General features: G+C 34.8%; 1 protein-coding gene across 1 annotated transcript; it reads left to right on the forward strand.

Moving 5' to 3' along the window:
• Positions 1-319: 319 nt before the first annotated feature.
• Positions 320-15,336, forward strand: LOC131144977 (ornithine aminotransferase, mitochondrial-like). Its single transcript, XM_058093979.1, has 11 exons — positions 320-640; positions 1,292-1,400; positions 1,762-1,992; positions 3,806-3,965; positions 4,121-4,176; positions 6,576-6,728; positions 7,408-7,505; positions 8,979-9,059; positions 10,139-10,372; positions 13,993-14,194; positions 14,983-15,336. Exons 1-10 carry the CDS (start codon positions 504-506, stop codon positions 14,153-14,155), a joined length of 1,422 nt encoding a protein of 473 aa, XP_057949962.1. The 5' UTR covers positions 320-503; the 3' UTR covers positions 14,156-14,194; positions 14,983-15,336.
• Positions 15,337-17,938: the final 2,602 nt, after the last annotated feature.

Genomic DNA, 17,938 nt, shown 5'->3' on the forward strand with positions numbered 1-17,938 from the left:
CATACCAAAAGTTGTAACCTATTATTTAGATAGTTATCTACATAAATATACATGTTTTACAATATTAATATATTTTTTAAATTATAAAATAATCATCAAATTTTATTTATAGTTACAAAATTGACTCCATGAAAGTGTAACAATTAAAAAGTTAATTTAAATTGTTTCCAAAAATTAAGTAAAATAATTTTATAAAAATGTTTTATAATTAATGCTATTACATTACATAAACATCACTATTTTATAAAAGAGCATGTGTCCGTTAGTGGGATATGGGCCCACGGATATGCTTCAAAAGCTATCGAAAAAGCGAATCGGCAATTCGGTCCCCATCCCGTGACTACAATCAAGTACGGCTTGAGATCAGGAAAATCTGTGGGTTATCAACATTCTTGAAACTCGTGTAATCTCTTTTGGGATTTTGGTGGGTAATCGGCAAGAGTATAGAGTGTAAAATAGTACCCAGAATCAGTATCTTCGGTTTTAGCTTCATCGCGTCATCAATGGCTGCCAGGAGACCATTGCAGTGTATCTTGAACGGAATCGGGAGGGGGAGGAGGAGTTTTGGTGCTCTTCCCGAAGGCGTCTCTTCCTCTTCTCACGACCTTATCAACATGGAGTATCAACACAGTGCTCACAAGTCAGCTCTCTTTCTCTCTCCCCGGGGAGAATGTTAAATTTTGCTACTATAGATGTTAATATGATTGAATGCTAATGTACATATTTCATAAATCTGGCGGCATGTTCACCTTATGGGTATGCTTTGAATGTCCAATTGAAATTTCCAAACCATGTTGTACGGGTTCCTGAAATTCCGTTTCCTGTTGCATGTGTTTATTAACAATTATCAATGTTCATTGTTTCACATCTAAATCATCCTTCGTTTTTTTTTTTAATCAGTAATATATTATATATCTCTCTCTTTTCCCCGATATCTTGAAATTAGTTTTTTTCTTCTAAAAATTTTACAAAATGAGTCACGATTTCCTTTTCCTCGGGGTCTAAAATCATCCGTGAAATGAAAAAATTATAACTTTGTCTTTTAACTATTCCGAAAATTATGGCCTTAAATGAATTGATGAACAAACATTCAAGACTATCCTACATTAGCTACTGTTTGGCGATGAAAAATAAAGTACATATTTTGTTAGTTTTGGGTAAAGTTCATTCTGGCGTATATATAATACACCCTTCTGTTGCTATGTATGGTGTTTTTCATTTTATTTTATTTTTGTACGCTCCTTTGGTGGATAAGTTCCTACCTAAGTCACTTTTTTGGTTAAAACTACAGTTACCACCCAATTCCTGTTGTGTTCTCTCAAGCAAAGGGATCATCTATATGGGATCCAGAAGGCAACAAGTACCTGGATTTCCTTTCCGCTTACTCTGCTGTTAATCAGGTGAAAAAATCAGTTGTTTAATTTATGTTATGGCATTGTTCCAACAGAGCCTGATTCAACTTTTTCGTTCTTCTTGAGAACACAAACTTTTCCTTCCCCATTACAACTGAAGTCACACTTTTTAATTGGGGTTTGGGAACTTTTTATCGCTTTAAAACCATTTGAATGATGAGGGCTTGCCACTTATTTTTTGACACACTGGAAAGTAGCTTGTTGTGCTTCCCACCTGAATAAAATGCAAAGGTAATGGAAAAGCTCGTTTCTTTAGCAGATTGCGTCCTTGAATATACTTATTGCAAGTGTTCAATGGTCTGGATTGGACATGGATAATATTGTCTGACTTTATTACTCCTTGCTGCAGGGACACTGCCATCCAAAGATCATGAATGCAGTGATGGAACAGGTACAAAGGCTCACTCTAAGCTCTAGAGCCTTCTATAATGATAGATTTCCAGTATTTGCAGAGCATTTAACTAGCATGTTTGGCTATGATATGGTGCTACCAATGAACACTGGGGCTGAGGGTGTGGAAACAGCTTTGAAATTGGCCAGGAAATGGGGCTACCAGAAGAAAAAAATTCCTAAAGATGAGGTAGGAGATGCATGTTCATCTGTTTAGTATTATTTACGCTTTGGTAAATATCCTAAAATTCTACTTAAGTTTTAAAAGCTCCTTCTATTAGGATCACAGAATTTGGCTAGTTCCCCTGTCCTCTATCTCTCTTTCTGGCTGGGGGGTTGGGGGGGAGGGGGTGAGGAAGAGTAGAAAGTGAAAGGCTGGTGCATACCACACTCTCCATACTCTTCTGGTTTGACATCCCTGTAATGTTTCTTTTCCCATTGCTGACATCCCTGTAGTTGAAAATTTTAAAGCTTAATTTGTCTAAAATAAAGGGAAGAAATATCTTTATTTCATGCACTGACTTCTGGTGGAGGATTGATGCGATGTTGTGATTATATGATGTATTTACACCCACAATGTGCATAGTAAACTAGATTTAGTTATCAATTCATGTAAAATAATTAGACATTTACAGCTATTTGCTATTTGAAGACAAAATACAATAGTATAACTGGATAAATATGTGGCTATAAACTTCTTCATATAAAAACTGAAGAAAAGCCATATTTAAAGTACTAGAGGGGCCTGTTGAAAGCACAATTCTGTTAAATTTAACAAATTTCATTAAGATATTACAAATTACAAATATCGAAGGAATAGATCCTTTTCCTCCCTTCTTTTCAATTTGCAATTAATTCTGTTTTGTTTATTTGTTGTGCTCATTTGGCAAATAGTAGTGAGCCTTAGATAGTGGGTTGTGTCATTTGATAATGCTTCACAAATTTAGGCATGATCCTTGTACAATTTGAGCTTGAGGGCTGTGTGCCAAGGCACCTTGCTTAAGTCTCTCCTCATGGCTCAAGGCTTATACTTTTCATTTCCTTTCAAACTACAGTTGCAACACGAGGAAATCGTTTATACTTGAGTGCTTTATTTTCACGATTTTGAGTACTAATTTTATTTATTAGTATTTAAGACTTTAGTGCTCAGCTAGCATTAGAAGTGACAACTCAACTCACTAAAGTGTAATCTGAATTACTTAAGGCGAACTGCTAGACAAAGTACTGCATGTAGTGCTTCTGTATTTTGTGCAAAGAGGGATCCCCTGTAGATACAATACTGATATATTCTAGTAGAAAAAAAAAAAAGAACTAATGTTACTGCTTTATTTTTGGACGACAATGAATCCACAAATGCGGATCCACAAGCTAGACAATTGAACCTTATTGTTTGATTTAGGATCATGGATCAAAGGTACAGCTTTAAAAGGTAGGAATGATTTAGTCACATAACCTCATTTGATTAGAATTCTTTTTGTTTGCTTGATGTGCTTTGTTGGTCCACTCCCTACCAACTTAAACTTTTGGGCCTGAGGTAGTTTATCGTGGGATCTGAATTCTGATGTCTAGTTTTTTAGAGGTTTGTGGATTGAAATGGTAGTGTTATTTTTGGCTGTTCTTTATGGCTCGTTTGGTTCGCAGAATAGTTATGCCTGGGACTAAGATGGAATATATTGAAAATTTTGGAAATGTAGGTAATAGCTTATATGTTCTTATTATTTCATTCAGAATGTAATAAGAAGGAATAAACATTCCCATGATGAAATATGGAATAGTTATTCCTTGTCTATTCCTTGTTATGGACTCATAAAAAATTTCGCATTGTTATTTGCTTTATGGTATCAACATAATTTTTTTTATGACTAATTGTAACTAATCTATTACAAGTACTCTATTCTTTAGAATAGACATTCTGCAAACCAAATGTACGGTTATCTTATGAGATCCTAGTTGAATTTATGAGATAGTTGATGAATGGTCTACTTAAACTAAGTCACGTGCAGGCTATTATTGTATCTTGTTGTGGCTGCTTCCATGGTCGTACATTGGCTGTTATTTCTATGAGCTGTGACAATGAGGCTACGGGTGGTTTTGGGCCCTTGTTGCCTGGTCATCTCAAAGTTGATTTTGGCGACAAAGTTGCCCTTGAAAAGATTTTTAAAGGTTTGTATGCATAGGCATTTCCCTTTTAGAGATCCAACTGTATGAATAATCATGTAGTCTTTTAACATATTTTTGAATTCCATTGTTCAGGATGGGCAGAATATTCTGTATATCTAACAAAACCTTGAATTTTCTTCTTTTTTTATTGAGTGCAGAGAATGGAGATCGGATAGCTGGATTTTTATTTGAACCTATTCAGGGAGAGGCTGGGGTATGTAAGCTTTTGAATTGAACCCAGCCAACTGGGAATTACATTTTTTTTTTTTAATTTCTATTTCAACTATTTGCAGCCATAAGAAACCATCCTATATTACAAACCAAATCTTTTGGGTTTTATAAGTCCAACTAATTGTCTTACCATATTCATCACCAATGTAGGTAACCTCACGAAATATCCATGGCCAATCTGTGATAGTGCCCTCATTGGTCCCCAAAAATCCACACCAATGTAATTATGAATACCCACCGTTTTGTGTTTGGTTACATTACACAAAACAGTATTTCTTGACTCAGAACTCTTAGCTGTAGCTCCACCTACGACTGTGTTACCCTGCAGTGCATAGAGATTCCCTGCTGTCCTTTGTCCTTTCATCACCATCAATACGCCGTCACACACCATCATCATCCTGCCTTTGGACTTGTAACTATACCCGTCACAATCTAAAGCACCCAATGATATTATGTCCTTCCGTAGATCGGGTACATGCCTTACCTCACATAACATCCTTATCACACCGTCATACATCTTGATCCTGATATCTCTCATTCCGATAACTTTGTAAGCCGCACCATTTCCCATCAGAATGGAATCAGGACTCACCAATTTGTAAGTGGTGAACCAGGCTTTGTTGGACGTCATGTGAAAAGAAAATCCCGAGTTTAAGATCCAAGAACCTGAGAGGCGTTCCGAACCTAATGAAACATTTAGCATCTCACCATCACCACTCCCGAGTCCCTTTCTTCAACTACATTCAAGGATTTTGACAAACCCTCTTGAGATTTTGCCTTTCCCTTCTCCCACTCCGGACATTCCGGTTTTATGTGCCTTAGTTTCCCGCACTTAAAACAGTGAACATTCTTCTTCCTTTTGGACAGAGTTTTATTACCACTCGGTCCACTTCAGGATTTGTCTCTCCCACGATTCTGATTACCCTTCGTCATGAGTCCTTCACCATGTGAGCCCTCATCGCTGACCTTCTTCCTTTGATGAAATCCCAGCAATGCACTCGTGATGTTCTTCAATTCTAGGGTTTCTTTCCCCTAAGTCAACGTCGTTACCAGATTCTCGTAGGCGACGTAGGTAGGGAATTCAATAGTATCAACGCCTTGTCCTCCTCGAACTTCACATAAGCTCGCCTCAGATCACTAATGATCTTATTAAATGTGTTGATATGTTAAGTCCGAACCCTCCGCCATCTTAAGCCAATAAAACTTTTGCTTAAGATACAACTTGTTCAAGATTGACCTGGACATGTACCGGTGCTCCAGTTTCAACCAAATCGCCGCCGGCGAGTCCTCATCCATGACGTGATACAACATGTCATCGGCCAAACATAACCTGATTGTGGAAACCGCCTTTGCTTCAAGCTCATTCCAACTTGCGTTGTTCACATCGTCCAGCTTCTTTCCGTATAATGCCATCACCATCCCTTGCTGCACTAGCAAGTCCTTCACCCTTTGTTGCCAAAGCCCGAAATTACCAATTCCATCAAACTTGTTCACAACGAAATTAATCGAAGAGACCCCAATCATTGTAGAACCAATAGCTTTGATACCACTTGTTGATGTTCGTTCAACTTGAACACGCGTAGTGGAAGCACACAATCAAACACGAAATAATCAACAATTACTAATGTAATCACTCAATGATGAAATATACTCAAAAAGCAATCAACAATAATAAGAAGAAAAAAAAACACAACTAGAATGCACAAGGTTTACATGGTTCGGCAATTGCCTACGTCCACGGGAGCAGCAACCTCGGTTTCACTATAATCAATGTCAGAGTTGCAATCTTTGGGTTATAATATTGTTAAAGTATGAACCCAATACGTACAAAAGTGTTCTAGTATGTATAAACTACATCTGTATCGATCTCCCGGAGGAAAATCCTCCAGATAAGCCCAATTTACAAGTCCCCGATTTGAAAATACGTAATCTGCGCCGACGAAAACTGTCGATGGGGTCAAACCGTCGACAGTTTGGAGCAAAAGAATACTCTTTGTAGTTACTGCCTGAAACCGTCGACGGCCCTCCAGCTGTACCTTACTTCTGTCCCTTTGTCCCTCGCATCACGTAGCTTTCTCCAGTACATGTGATCCGCTCTGAATATGAGCCACTTTCCCAACAAGTAACATCCCAATCAATGCTTAGGGTTTCATCATATTGTCAATTCGAGTATATCATTCTTGATGCAGGATTCTTTTAGTCAATTAATGATGTCTGTGGTCCCTTTTGTATATATTAAGGCCCTTGCATGTGTTTTGACTATTTATTAGGACATCGAGGATGTAGATGGCATTTATTTTTCCTTTAATATTCACATTCATCTTCTATTTTCTTAGTTTATTTTTTTTTTTTTTCTAAAAATTAAAAATTTCATGTTGCTAGGTTATCATTCCTCCGGATGGATATTTAAGATTTGTCAGGGATCTTTGCTCGAAATATAATGTTCTAATGATTGCGGACGAAATACAAACTGGCTTAGGACGGACAGGAAGAATGCTGGCTTGTGATTGGGAAGAAGTTCACCCAAATGTTGTCGTAAGGCTCTTTGTTTATTTTTATGAGTACCCTGGACCCTTTGGTTGAAGTTGATGCTATTTGTTCCTATATTATGAAATAGTATGGTTTTCCAAATCACCAGGTAATTATATAATTGCAATCAGGTTTACAACAATTGGGTAAAAGTCACTTTGATTCCTTCCATGTTAAATTGTGGTGAGACATTTTCTTTTCTTTTTTTAAACTAGAGGTGGTGCGCATGCAATGAGCATACAGCACAACTGTAGAATAACTCATGAGACTCTGCTTTGTTGTGGTTTTTAGATTCTAAATATAAAATTTTAATTTTAATGGAAGATGACTATTTTGTCCTTCACCATGATAGCCCTTTCATTGTGTTTCTTAGTAGAGAAACCAAATGAAGGGTCTAGCTTTCTCAGTGGTACGTGTCCATCAGCATGCACAAACATAATACTATGAATATTTGAATGAGCTGTGAGTTCCTGATGCATTTATGATATCTTGAAATGCCTTTAAAATTGCATTTTCATTTCTATAATAATGAATATTCTTTGAGTGAGCATTGTGTACTTCCTGACCTTGGATTGCTGTGCCTGTTCACTTGGTAGTGACTCAAAAGTGACTCAATGATCTTAGTGACATCTTACATTAAGGCACTATTCTTGAAGATGACTTCTATTTTGGGTCTCTTATTTAGATACTAGGAAAAGCATTGGGTGGTGGAGTGATACCTGTAAGTGCTGTACTTGCTGATAAAGATGTAATGTTATGCATACAGCCTGGAGAGCATGGAAGGTTTGTAGTTCTACTTGCTTCATTTACTTAATGATTTCTTTCATTTTTCTTTTCCAATCCTGTTGCTTAATCAAAACTATTTGTCATTCCGAATTGCTGTATTTGTTGTAGCAAACCTTATCCATTTTGGTCAAGATATGAAACTCCAGCCATCTGTCCAATATAATTCAAAACTAGATTGCATACAATTATAGCTGGATGGTGGGTTTGGGTTTGATGATGATTGGCACAGTTGATGTTGATGTAGTTTTATAAGCACTGCTAGTGTTCTCCTCCCAAAACCAGAAGCAGCCACTTTGGCTCATGAAAAAAGTAGTGGAAAAGAAGGCCAACAAACAGGGAGCGGCAGGTCCATGTCTTAGCAGGTTTAGATTCATTCTGTGGTGGACCGTCTGTAAGACCTTGCATCCTGCCTTCCCAAAGCCTTATTTAACATGGTGTGGTGGTGTATCAGGTCTTGTTTTTTTGCTTCTCTTACAAACCTATGAAACAAATGCATTATGAACATGAAATTATAAATTATAACAGAAAATTGATAATGGATATTATTTAAAAATATAATTGGTTTTTCCTGTGCAAAATGATGAATATAATTAATGTAGCTACAACATAATTTTCAACCAAATTAGTTCCTAAAATTTATACCTTTTGCTAATTGCCGTTCTACTTTTGGTTTTCTAGAGATTTTAAAGGCCATATTAACTCCCTAGGTTGCATATATAAATTCCTTATATGATTTTTTCTTTTTTGGGCAAGTACTATGTATTGTGAATGTGTTTCTGGGTTCTCTTTTTTTCCAAAGTATGAGTTCATATGTATTGTGTTGGAAGAAGATAGAAAACGGAGGGGGGGGGGGGGGATGCAGCCCATTGGGCTTTCTAAGAAAATGTGCGACCATACTCAAAAGTTAAATGGATATTTGGTCACTGAATTTCCTAAAATTTTCTGTGTAGTGCAAATCTTTTTTTGTCCCTAATGTGATCACTACATTCTAAAACTTGTTGCAATTTTAGTCACTGTACTTTATAAAATTGTTGCAATTTCATTCATTTTGCTTTCTAAATTGTTGCAATATCAGTCATTATTCTTTCAAAATCATTGCAATTTTCCAATTTCAATTTTCAGTCCAGTAATTGAATCAGGTTTGCATATGAATCGCTGCAATTTTAATGTTCAGTGAACACATTGGGAAAAAAAATCAACAGTGACGGAGATAGAAAATTTTAAAAAGTTACGTGACCAAAAGTGCTTATACTTGCCATACTCATATCTGACCAAAAAAAAAAAATCAACATAACAAAGATATGATTCATGTTAACTTTCTATGAGTATTCTTGGGCTTTAATATTTTTTTACCAAATAATTATTTTTCCGGTTTCTATATGTTTTTCTCTTTTTCTGCTAGATTTGATATTGTTGTCAGGCCTTGTATCATAGAATCTAATTATACTTCTAATCTTTAATTATTCTCAGCACCTTTGGTGGTAATCCTTTGGCTAGTGCAGTAGCCTCTGCTTCATTAGAAGTTATCAGAGATGAGAAACTTGCTAAAAGGTAAAAAACCTATTGCATATTGTAGTAGTTTAGATTTTTCAACATGATGAATAGGGGTGTAATCTGTTCGATTTGGTAAGTTTTTTGTAAAAACCCACACCTAAACCAAATTCTCTGATTCCTAATGTTTATGAACTGAACTGAATGGTGGTCTAAAACAGAACCAAGCCGGTTTGGTTCAGTTTGGTTTGTGTTGGTCAGTTTGGCATTATAATGGGCCTTGATTATGCCTTTAAAAACTAAACCGGACCTTGTTAATTTATACGTAATTAATTTGAAATTTTTTTTTTCCAAGCTGAATTCTTACTTGAAATATAATTGGATATTCCTTCTAAAAAATGAATTGTTGATTTGATTTTTTAGGGAAATATTCAAAAAAATGAAAAATTATATCAATTACATTTGTTAGAAATTTCAAAATTGGTATTCAAATATGCCTTCTTGGTTTGGTTTGGTTTTTCGATTTCATAAAACACAGAATTGAACTGAACTGTATCAAATAAAAAAAAAACTGACCAATTTTGGTTTGGTTCAGTGCGGTTCAGTTGGCTTTTTTGGTTTCAGTCGGTTTTGTTACACTTACATCCGTAACAATGAACAGAAAATTAAGAAATTTGTACATTATGAATTCCACATAAAATATCAAAATGTGATATGGTATTTATGATTATTATTTGTTACAATAAAGGATATCTAAAATATGTATGCAATTGGAAGTCTGGATTTTGGGACATTGAACAAAAGTAGCTAAAAACCTGCATCCAAAATTGTTGACAGCAAGTGATTGTCCAGTGTTGGGTCATATTTATGCATTAATAAATAAGTATTGCATCAATGCCATAGTGCGGGATAATCTCTTTTGAACTTATATTGACTAAAGCTTGAAGAGCTAAGCAAGGCCACCATTCCAATCAGCGATATTGAGTTGCAGTGATGTTTTAGTAAATTGGGTGCTCCATAAATCCTAATTTTTGATAAAAACAAGTTTACTTTTCCTTGCTTCATATTTTAACTTTGTGGATACCTTTCCTTTTCCCCACTTGTTTTTATTAATTGTTTTGTTTGATAATTGACTACAGATCTGCTCAACTGGGGCAGGAGCTTAGAGATCAGCTAATGAAGGTTCAGCAGCAATTTCCTGATTTTGTAAAGGAAGTGCGAGGTAAAGGTCTGTTTAATGCTGTGGAGCTCAACAGCAAGGCCCTATTCTCGGTGTCTGCTTATGATATTTGCCTAAAGCTTAAGGGAAGAGGAGTTCTTGCTAAGCCCACTCATGACACTATTATCAGATTAACTCCTCCACTTTCTGTGAGGTGAGGATGCTTGACATGGTTTCAGGCTATCAAAAATTATTTTATCATTTTTTGGCCAGCATAACTGCCTTATTGGTGATGGATTAACTCAGTTTGTTGACTTATATTCAAATTTTGATTTTACAACATCTAAGCAAATCTTAAATGAACCTAGAGGGTTGAAATGATACTGATTGGCTGGGGGTTTGTTGAAGCATACCGCACAATGGAGTCGCTATGATCAAGTGGTGACAGTAAAAAGGAAAAAAGAAGAGAAAAAAAATTGGTCTTGGTTCAACCCATCATGGCAAGCCTCATTCTAATTTCTTGCAGTTGGCTGCACCGACATTTTTGACTATCCTGTGTTTTCTACTGTAACATCTTCAAAATTATAGAAATATTTTGCCATAGTATAGACTTTTTTCCTTTGTGAACATCCTAGTGTTTTTGGCTTCAACATAATTGCTCTTCTTACCTCACAGTCATTAGTGGTGATGTTTTACTTGCACACAAGCCCACTCATGAAAGCATCCATTTTTATACTTTATTTTCTTAAACTATGCCTATGTTTGTGGAACTTTTTCATTGCATTCATGACTGTTCATTTTTTGGCACTTAGTTGTCTTGGAACTGATGCATCTGAATAAACTATGTATTTTACGGTACTATTTTTAAGCTTCTGAACATTTTATTTTACAGTAAAGTATGAGGAAGCTTGAATGAAATATTATATACTCTGGTAAGCATTTGTCGTCGTGCAGTCATCTCAAACAGCCCTTTCCCTCTTCATATATCCAGATTTACACTATAGGCTATCTCTTTGATCTCCACTCCTTAGCCGTGAAAACTGTTTGAAAGACAGTCATATTTGGGTATTTAATTGCCTTCAATATCTTCTTAGTTTGGTTTTAACATTACTTATATTATATTCATCTATTGAGGTCTAGAGTTTATCTTATACACTAAACAAATTGTTTGTTTCACACTTTAAAAAAAGAAAATTTCTTTACATTTTTTTTTAAAAACAAGTTTTATGTTGCATAATTGCACTTCAGAAAGAAAAAAATCACTTTTTTTTAAATAAAAGGAATTCTATTGAATTTTTTTTTATATTTTATGCTTATTAAAAATAAATTTTATTTAAAATTTTGTTCTTATTAATAAAAGACCAGGGAAAGCTGTACTGAGTTGGATTGACGGCTGGTGTTAAATTTTTAATTGAACTTTTTGTTATCATCAGTCCTGAGAATTTTTGGATCTGCTTCTCCCTGGAAAAAGTTTAAAAGTCATTACCTGGCATGCATATGAGATTTTGACATTGTTTATGTGACACTCGAGTCTAGGGCTGCATTTTATTTTCAACCAGCTTGAGCTAGGAGATTAGGTTTTAACAGAATGTACTTTTTTTCAAATCTATGCCTGGATTGGGTCTTCATATGGATCAGCACAAGACAAAAAAGAAACAAATTGTCCAACATGAATTAGAATCTGACCAAGCTTCCCTGCCCTTGAAATGGCCTTCCTAATATGGATTTGTGGAAATTTCTCTGACGTAAACTACTATTAAACTACTATTTTAATCCATCGGTGGCTTTTGATTGAACAGTAAAACTTGCTTGTCTCATAAATTAATGATGGAGAATATAAAGAGGTCAGACATGAGCAATATGAAGGCATTTGGGGTTATTGACTCAGTTTTAGGATATTATATTTTTTTTTGTATCTTTTCACTTGTTTTTTTTATTATTTTATTGAGTTCTAAATTAGCAGATTCTATGGTGTTTATCTGTTAGGAAAGCAATATCTAGGTTTATTTTTATTTTCTTGTTTTACAAGTTTGTGAAGTCTTTAATATCAGAATTATATAATTGACCAGTAGACTTGGAAAATGGATTTGAATTTAGTGCCATTGCCCTCTGCCGGAAGTGTGTGGTTATTTTTTCTATTTTTCCTTCCCTCCTCCCCTTCTGTCTGCTATTCATCAAATTGATACCAGAACTGTAGCCCACAGTTCCAAATCATCAGAGCTGTAATCCGCAGTTCCAGCCCTATCACTACCAATAACAACCCCCCACCTCCACCCAAAAAGGACACAAAAAAGAGAGGAAAGAAAACCCTGCTTCCAGCACCCTTCTGCCACCATTTCAACAATCCCTTTGATATCAAATCCTCCATCAGTTGACTCATCCACATTGTATTCCTTTCTAGTTGTACTTTTTTAAAAAATTTACCTTTGCAACATTTGTAAACAGTGCAGGTGAAGGCACATTAACTCTTATTGTTGTGCACTCGTGCACTTCCTGCAGCTTTTATTTTATTATGGTGAACTGGATCTATGAGTTGATTCTAGAATCAAACACTTTTCTGTTCGGGCCCTTCAGGGTTATCCCGTTCATGAAAAACTATATAATTACCCAATATGGAGTATGCCATGATAAGTTTGTTTATAAGGTTGTAGTCATTTTAAAAGACTAATGAAAAGATATTCCAAATGAAGGGAACTTTTCTTTTTTCTTTTTCTTTTTCTTTTTCATTTTCCTTTTATTTTAAAATTCTCAGGGCTGTTTTTGAGCAATTATTGAGTTATCTCAATCATAAGCTTCAATAACATACACTTGAAAACCATGACTATATATTTTCTGGTCTAAAAAAAGAAGCCGACTCTTTTTGAAATTAAAAAACTACTTATCTTTTTAAGACCCAAATTTTCTTTCCCAGGTTTTAGTTATGTGCCAATTTTTTGTTTGAAACATGTTTGGATCCTTTCTCCGTTATGTTTCCAACACTATTCTTGATAATTTATCAAAAATTTTTATATTCTCTGATGTCTGGAGATTCTTAATCAAATGCCAGAGTTTCATTGGCTGTGGTGGCATTGGCATTTATCTGTTTGTACAGATCTTTCTGATATTTGAGTTGCCCAAGAGAATCTGATTAGTCTGGTAACATGAGTTCTGCTTGGTTGCTATTAGTGATTTGCTCAAAACTTCTGGCCGATTTAAGCACTGATTGGCATGTTTGTTAATTTAGTAAAATATTTTTAATCTGACCATATCTTTTTGCTTATCTAAAGGCAAACCAAAAATGAATAAAGGCCTATTTATTTGTTAATATTTGAACTTTTCTGGTGTTGAAGTTTTATGATGGATGGATTACTCATCCATCTGGTCAAATTTGTAGGCCTAAATCTTTTTTGTGCCATAGTGCCTGAATAGATAACTTTGCTAAGTTCATTGTAATGTCTATAGTTTAGGTGTTATGCCCTCTCCAATCAGCTAGACTAGCCCAGCAGGGTGTCCCTCATGCCCTCTTGTTGCTTTTCCCTATTTTTTACCTGGCCTCTTCATTAAGCTGCCCAACCTTTTTATTTTTTATTTTTTGTATGTGATAAATTTCTATAGATAACATTAACAAATATAGCAAATTATTCTGAATGCTCCCAAACTAGAGAGGCATATTTAGTTCTTTCCTAAATACACTTGTTTTCCCCCGCTTTGTCCATTCTGGTTTCTTCTTAATCATTAGATATTTTTTTCCCTATTGGTATTGGTAATTTTAATGAGGTCTTACTAAGGGAAAATACCTTGGATACTATACGTCACATTTGAGTTTTGCTCGAGTATGACCCTCTGCATTTTCAGTTTGGATGAGCTCCAGGAAGGCGTGAAGGCATTGCACAATGTTTTTGAACTGGATCTACCACTAATGCAGAAGGCAAAACCTAGAGCAGTCCATTCAACAGCTTCTAACATATGTGCACGTTGTGGGCGAAACTTGTATAGCTCTACAGATACAGACAACTGAACTACATGCACCTGTTCTCTTTTTCTACGTAAATTAAGGGCAAGTGCATTTCAACCTTCTATATTGTTGCATCCTGGTATGCTTGGCGATTGTGGGATCATGTTTACTTTGAAGTGTAACTATGATATTAATATCTTTAATCATGAATTGGGTGGCCTCTTTAAAATTATCTGGTTGTTCATTCCTAAGTTACCAGAAAATTAATTTGATTAGCATGTATCTATCTCACCATGATTGCCTGCCTTTCAGTTTTTAAAGGTTGTTTGGTACTCAGGAATGGATGGAAATTGATCTTTATATTTTTTACATTTATGCTATGCGGCTGTTTTATTCCATTCTAGCATATCAATCATTGCATTACAGTTTTATGTAGTCAACTTACGAAAAATATAAACAAACTACAGAATTTATTTCTACAGACTTTGGACACAATGAAACTTCCATTGTTGCTGCATCTATTCCTTCGGAGCATATAAAATAACAAAGGATTGTCAAAACCAAAGATTGTTATTGCATGTGGTATGGCCGTCTTTAGTTGGGTATTAATATTCGCTCTTCACTAGCTAAAGCAGTGCAGTGGGGCTGTATACACTTGACCGACTCCAAAGATCGTCATTTACCCACCATGAGCAGAGTGGGGTTGTATACATTGGAGTTTCTTCATTAAAAGGATTTTTGTTTTTTTTAAAAAGGCAAAAATTGAATATTCCACCATCAGCTTAGGATGCTTTGCAAAAAGAATTTTCATGATGCTAAACAAACTCACTGAATTAATTTATTTCGTCTTACTGAGAAGTGTCTTATTCCTTAATATTTTAACATTTCAGGAAATCCAGAGAGACGAGCTTAGAGAGCTCCCGACAGGATTAGTAGTTTTGAGATTGAAGATAGTATTGGTGAGATACAAGTATGTACATGTATATGGATATGTCTTGTAATACTTTGGTCTGTAGTATTATTTGGTTTTTTGGGGAGACATATATATATATAATGTGATGGTTATAGAACTCTGATATTGTATTCAGAGTTTATGTATATGTATCTGCTGCATGTTTTAGTTGAGATATGGACAAGTCAGTTCGATACCCACTCGGGGTCGGGTGGTTATCTATGGTATCAGAGTTTTATGTAGTAGAATTTCCAAATGGTCACAATAACATAATTCAATTATACGTTCGAAAGTGTTTTGAAAATTTTAACTTGAGGGACTATTTTATATACACGTGTCTTCTAAAACAATACATGTACATTGATTATTTGTTTGGATTAAGAAATTTATTTAAAAAAGGATAAAAGAAAAGAAACTAAATTTCTATTATATTTTCTCTTTCCGTCAAATATTAATAAAAATAAATTTTATTTTAATACAATTAATTTTTTTTCAAATTTTTATTAATATATTTTTATTTTTTTTATTTTATTTTTTTTAATGGCTAAACGTAAAAAAAACAAAATCAATTCCTTTAATTTTATTTTATTTTCCTAAAACATAAGTATACAGTCTATTCAATGCATTTCCATGACCTGCTCTCTAACGATGCATGCATGTATGGGTATAGGTTCCGACGTCCAAGTGATTTTTCCAAGTCCAATTGTCACGACCTTACATTTTTGCATCTGTGACATGTCCCGCAGGATTGTGTGGTGGCCAACCTTAAATGAATGCGATGGGCATGTTGATGCAAAGAGAAGTTTATAAGCGAATTTAATTAACTTTATAGAACTCTCTCTCTCTCTCTCTCTCCTACCTTGTTAAAACTAGTGCAACTTGCCTTTTACCTCCTTAGGTAAATTAGTGTTACAAAAATGTAAAGAAACCTTTGATCCTTAGATTCTCTTCTAACTCATTATAGAAAATGAAGTCCTTGTAGTGCATGAAAATATTAGAATATGATTTGCATAGAGTATGTATTTTTTATATGCTTTTTTAGCAAGCGTGATTTTGAATTTATAGATAAAGAACCATCTTTCTTGAACACCTAGCTTGCGCTTGATTAATGCTCAACGAACATAAAAAATTGAAAAAAAGAATCATCACGTGATCTGTCTACGCGAATACTAATTTTCCAAGATGATCTTGAGTTCCAAGAATTAAATATGTAGTCAAACATTCAGTTGAGAAGTATTCAACTTAATTCTAAATATAACATATTGGTTACCAATACTTAAACAACATAGAGGATTTAGTCCTTGAGATAATCATGATTAAGTATGATCATTATTCTAACAATTTCTTAAATTAATAAAGATAACCAAGACGAAAGTTATTCAATCAGATTAAAAATTCGTTTAGATCATAGGACTTCTTATAAGTCTTCTTATATTCCTTCTTATGAAGCTTATTATAATGTTTCTTATGAAGTTTTCCATATTGCTTCTCATGAAGATCTCATACTACTTATGAAGCTTTTTCAAATGACTTCTCACAAATCTCCTACCTTTAAAGTATTTTATTAAAGCACATAGTACTTGTTTTTATCAATCATCAAATTCTAATTCTAACATTTTTCCTTTTTGATGATGAAAAAGCTAGTTATAAGTAGTATGCCCCCCTCCCAATTCATACAAATATTTTTCAATAATGTCCTTAATATATGCATGGTATTTAAAAGGAATATCTTAGAATGCCAACATAATTCTAAAGCAAATCGATATAATAACCATTAAATCAAGGACATTAATTCAATCCAAAACATGAATGTAATATAAAAAAAAATACAAAACAGTTCAAATTATGATCAAGATTATCTCTCAGTTGTTCTTTACATATTTCTTTCTCGCTCTCTCTCGGCTGCTTTACCAAAATCAGTTGTTGACTTTTTGAGTCTGATCCCTATTTTTGATAATGACAAAGCGTAAGTCACTTATGTGTGTATTCAGTGCTTGAGCAGGTTTACATTTTTACACACACATAAGGGGTAGCATAATGAAAGCCAGAAGGGACTTAAAGATTATATCGTCTGGTGAATTCCATAAGAGTAAAAGAAAAGGAAGAAGAAGACATTTATCATTTGATTTGTATTTGCATTTATTTTTGGGTTTGTAATAATGCATTGTATGCATGATGTGAATGACAGCTCAAACAAAGACCATAGACTGACCATAGGGAGCCAACTTTTTCATGGAAAACCCTTTACATTATTTGTTTAAACACTTAAAAGGGTTTTTAAATGATCTTAAAGCCAAAAAGAGGACAAAACCTAAGTTTTAACTAGGCTCGGTCGACTGACCTCCTTATATGCAAAATGCCTCGGTTGACCGTCCTTGCCAGGTGGTCCTTTCTGTGAAGCCTCAACCGACTGGTCTTTTAAACAAGAAAACATCTCGACTATGACTTTGACTTGTATATTAAAACTCGGTCAATCGATTCATGTGCCTTAAAAGAGGCTCAGCTAACCGGTCTTGTCCTTTCGGAAAACCGGCCTTAAGCCCGGGCGACCGAACGTACAAAAGCTCAAAAAATCGCCTTGGCTAGTCGACCGGTCACCTCCCACGGCCAACCAAACCCCAAAATAAATTTCAAATCTCTCTTTGCGTTCGGTAGACCAATGGTATCCCTCAGCCGACCAAACCTCTCGGGTTTCGGCTATTTTTTAAGTGCTAATCATGTTTGAATTTTAATTAATATTTTTAAAATTCCCACTGTGTCCCTAATGGTCAAAATATTCAAGAATTCTATATATATACCCCATCATAACTCCTGATTAGCAACTTGATTAGCCCAAAAATTCTCTCAAAATTTTTATATCTCATTTTTATACTTTCAAGCAAGATTTTCATTCT

This window comes from Malania oleifera, chromosome 12, assembly GCF_029873635.1.
Source record: "Malania oleifera isolate guangnan ecotype guangnan chromosome 12, ASM2987363v1, whole genome shotgun sequence".
Lineage (NCBI taxonomy): Eukaryota > Viridiplantae > Streptophyta > Magnoliopsida > Santalales > Ximeniaceae > Malania > Malania oleifera.